This window comes from Nicotiana tomentosiformis, chromosome 1 (genome assembly GCF_000390325.3).
Source record: "Nicotiana tomentosiformis chromosome 1, ASM39032v3, whole genome shotgun sequence".
NCBI classification, from domain to species: domain Eukaryota; kingdom Viridiplantae; phylum Streptophyta; class Magnoliopsida; order Solanales; family Solanaceae; genus Nicotiana; species Nicotiana tomentosiformis.
The window spans coordinates 46016897-46020410 of record NC_090812.1 but is presented as its reverse complement, the minus strand read 5'-3'; the positions used below and the strand labels follow the sequence as shown (position 1 = coordinate 46020410).

The 3514-nt window shown below is 34.3% G+C and overlaps 1 protein-coding gene across 1 annotated transcript; it reads right to left on the bottom strand.

Moving 5' to 3' along the window:
- Positions 1-715: 715 nt before the first annotated feature.
- On the bottom strand, positions 716-1170 carry LOC138906393 (non-specific lipid-transfer protein 1-like). Its single transcript, XM_070195059.1, has 2 exons — positions 830-1170; positions 716-731 (listed from the first exon to the last, which is right to left on the bottom strand). The coding sequence occupies exons 1-2, from the start codon at positions 1168-1170 to the stop codon at positions 716-718; spliced, it is 357 nt and encodes a 118-aa protein (XP_070051160.1).
- Positions 1171-3514: the final 2344 nt, after the last annotated feature.

The window sequence follows — 3514 nt, the reverse complement described above, 5'->3', positions numbered from 1 at the left end:
CGTATATGGGCTTGAAAAGTTTTTTTAATTTTTTTAAAATAACGGAATTAGAAAAAGACTATTCAAGAATCAAGACAAAAAGATTAATTAAAAAAAAAAATTAAACAGTTAGCACACCAGGGTGGTCGAATATGAGAGAAGCAATCGATGAGAATAATTTTTGCCAATATATGTCACTCTGCCCTAACAACCTAATTAATCCATGGAATTATAAATGTTAGATTATTGTCACATCTCTCCTCAAGATTACACAAGCAGTTTTGGATGGCAATATCATGATCTAGAAGATGATTTATTTACACATGTTGTCGTCTTTAACCCAAATATCCATATGTTTTTTGATGATAATACAGTGTCACAAGTCGGCATTCATGAGATTATTTTGGTACGATAGAAATTATTTTTCAATTTTTCATGAAAAAGTCATTTTCTAGTGTTTATTTATTAAAGAACTTCCAATATTTTCCATATAATGATAATTTATTTTCCATGAAAAAGCTCATATGAACCGTCTCTCTTGGTGAACTTGGTCTAAGACTACCAAAAACAGAGGCATTAACCAAATTTATATATATCATAATTCAACATTTAACCGTCTGCATACATTTGAAGTTTACAGTGGATCAAATTGCTTTCAGATTTCAGACATGAGATGAACATCTATATATGTTTTATTCATAAATTTGAGCAGCTTCCGAGATTCACTACCCATTCATCAGTACATAGAAATCCTGCATGCATGTAATAAAAATAATAAGTTAGATTAAACAAGCAGTCGATCTGCACCAAATTGGGTGGAAATAAAAATTGAGAGGTAATATAAACTTACGTGTTACAGTCGTAGTTTTTATCAATAGGAGGCATATTAAAAGAAATGCCACATTTCTTGGGGAGTTGAGCTACGAGAGTGGGATTGACATTTCCAGCATGAGTAAATGCGGTTTTTAAGCAGTTGCAGATAGCGACTCGGTCTTCTTTGGTTTTAGCAAGTTCATATATGTTATTTATACCAGTGCAGCAAGGTACAGATGGATCACCTCCACCTTGAATGTACGATAGACAAGGAGCCAGCTGCGTTGTAACTGTTGGACAGGAAGGAGGAGCACCCAACGCGCCCTTCTTTGAAATTATTACAAGGGCTAAAGCAAGGAACACAAGAAACCGAGCCATATCTATTGCTTTATGGACTAAACTATTGAAGAAATGTAAGTTAAATTCTCTCTGTGTGTAGAATTATGTGCAAATGAGTGACATATATATATATATATACCTATCTTTCAGCCCCTTTATTCTGTTATAGTAACTTGTAACATGCGATTCTCATGAATTAGAGTTTTCAATTCTCTGCGCAGTTTGTTGTTCAATTGGAATTTCACACGATATTTCCTCTTCTATTTGGAGATGTGAGTTCCTTGATTCAAATTCTCTGTCAACGACAATATACGTATTAGAGGAATAAATTAAAGCAAACCATTGGCTGTTCATGTGTAATTAAAGCAAGCCATTTTTTTTTTTTTTTTGGGATTTTAAGGCAGCCTGCCGATCTTAACTTTGCACATAGTAATTTTTTTTTTTACATACAAAGTCTCTTTTTGTTGGGTACATTTTTAGGGCAAAATATAAAATTGGCAGGTTGACCGAAACTAATTGTATTCATTTGTCAAAAAGTATATAAAATATGTATCTTTTTCGTATATAATACATACACATAATGAATGAAAAATATACATTTTATCGGCTATTATTTTTGTTAGCGGCTTAAATATAATTTCACATATTTTTCTTTATATGGTTGTTCTTTTGCTGGTTTACACACTACTACGGTTTACACACTTATTTTATGCGGTGAAAAGGAAGTTATTAAGATGTTTTAGGCGATGCCTCCTTACTTTTAAAAGATCTTCTCTAAATAAGGTGTGATAATCACAGATTCTTTCCATTAAATTAAGATATATGAAAAAGTCAATCGCATCAAAGTAAATCGGGTTTTGTAAAGGAGTTAGTTAATTGTACTACAATTCCCTGATCATTAGTTAGCTACAGGAGTAATTATGTCATTTTTCTTATTTACAACGGTCATCTATTAGGAGTCAATAAATATTAGTATAAGTATATGTATACATTCATTTTGTTAGTAATAACCGACATTGCTAAGCAGAGAAGTAATCATATTGTTCTCTCTGTTCTTTACCTTTCTTCTGCTTTCAATTTCGTCTTCTCAATTTATTCAGTTGTGGATTACACTTCATAATCAGTATAAATCAGTGAAAGTTAACATGGTATCAGAGTCCTAATTAGCTGAATTGAGGGATTTTTTGCAGATTTCTGGTTAAATCGAGGAATTCAGCTCTTTTTGTGGCAGAAACCCTAATTACTTATTATTTTCATGGCGATTGAAGATGATGTTGCCGATAAGGAAAACAGAGTTACTGGCGGTATTTCCGGTGGAGGACCGATGGTGATTGACCATAATCACCCACTCTATCTCTACCAGTCTGATGGCCCAGGATCGTTGTCCATAGGTTTTTTATTGACCGGCATGGATAATTACATGATTTGGAGTCGAGCTATGAAATTGTCACTACTTCGGAAAAATAAACTCGGTTTTGGGGACGGCACGATCTCAAAAGAGGATTTTAAGCCAGAACTATGGAAGTTATGGAATCGGTGTCACGACCCGAAATTCTCACCTTCGGGACCGTGATGGCGCCTAATATTTCACTTGCTAGGCAAGCCAACGTTAGAATAATATTAGCCATTTTTAAATAATTTTAAAATTAATTAGTAACAAAGAAACATATACGAAAATAAAGTCTGAAATAAAGTGAATAATCCATAATAATAGCGATGTCTAAATACCATCCCAGAACTGATGTCACAAGTGCACGAGCTACTAGAATAATACAAATAAAGATCTGAATAAAAATGAAGTTGTGTGAAAGAAATACACAGTTACGACAAAGTGGAAGGAGACTTCAGAACTGCGAATGCCATGTAGTTATACCTCAAGTCTCCTGCGAATAGCTGAATCCGAGCAAATCTACTGTGCGCCACTGGGACCAACTCCGGTATCTGCACAAGAAGTGTAGAGTGTAATATGAGTACAACTGACCCCATGTACCCAGTAAGTGCCGAGCCTAACCTCGACGAAGTAGTGACGAGGCTAAGGCATGTCACTTACATTAACCTGTATGCAATAATAATAATAACAACAATACTAGAAATAAAACAGGCAACTCATTCAACAGCTGAAGTCAACTCGACAGTCATAACCAATTATTATTTCAATCAGTTTCCGTTGCGGCGTGCAACCCGATCCCACAATGTATTCATATTCAATTCCGTTGTGGCGTGCAATCCGATCTCACAATATATTCATTTTTATTTAATATTGTTGCGGCGTGCAACTCGATCCTCAATATATCTTTTTAATCAATTCTGTTGCGGTGTGCAACCCGCTCCTCCAATATAATTTACCAAATCTTATAAAAGAAATTACTCTAATAAATGCAAC

Coding starts and splice junctions, on each gene's coding strand:
- LOC138906393 (XM_070195059.1), bottom strand. CDS start 1,170: ATGGCTCGGTTTCTTGTGTTCCTTGCTTTAGCCCTTGTAATAATTTCA.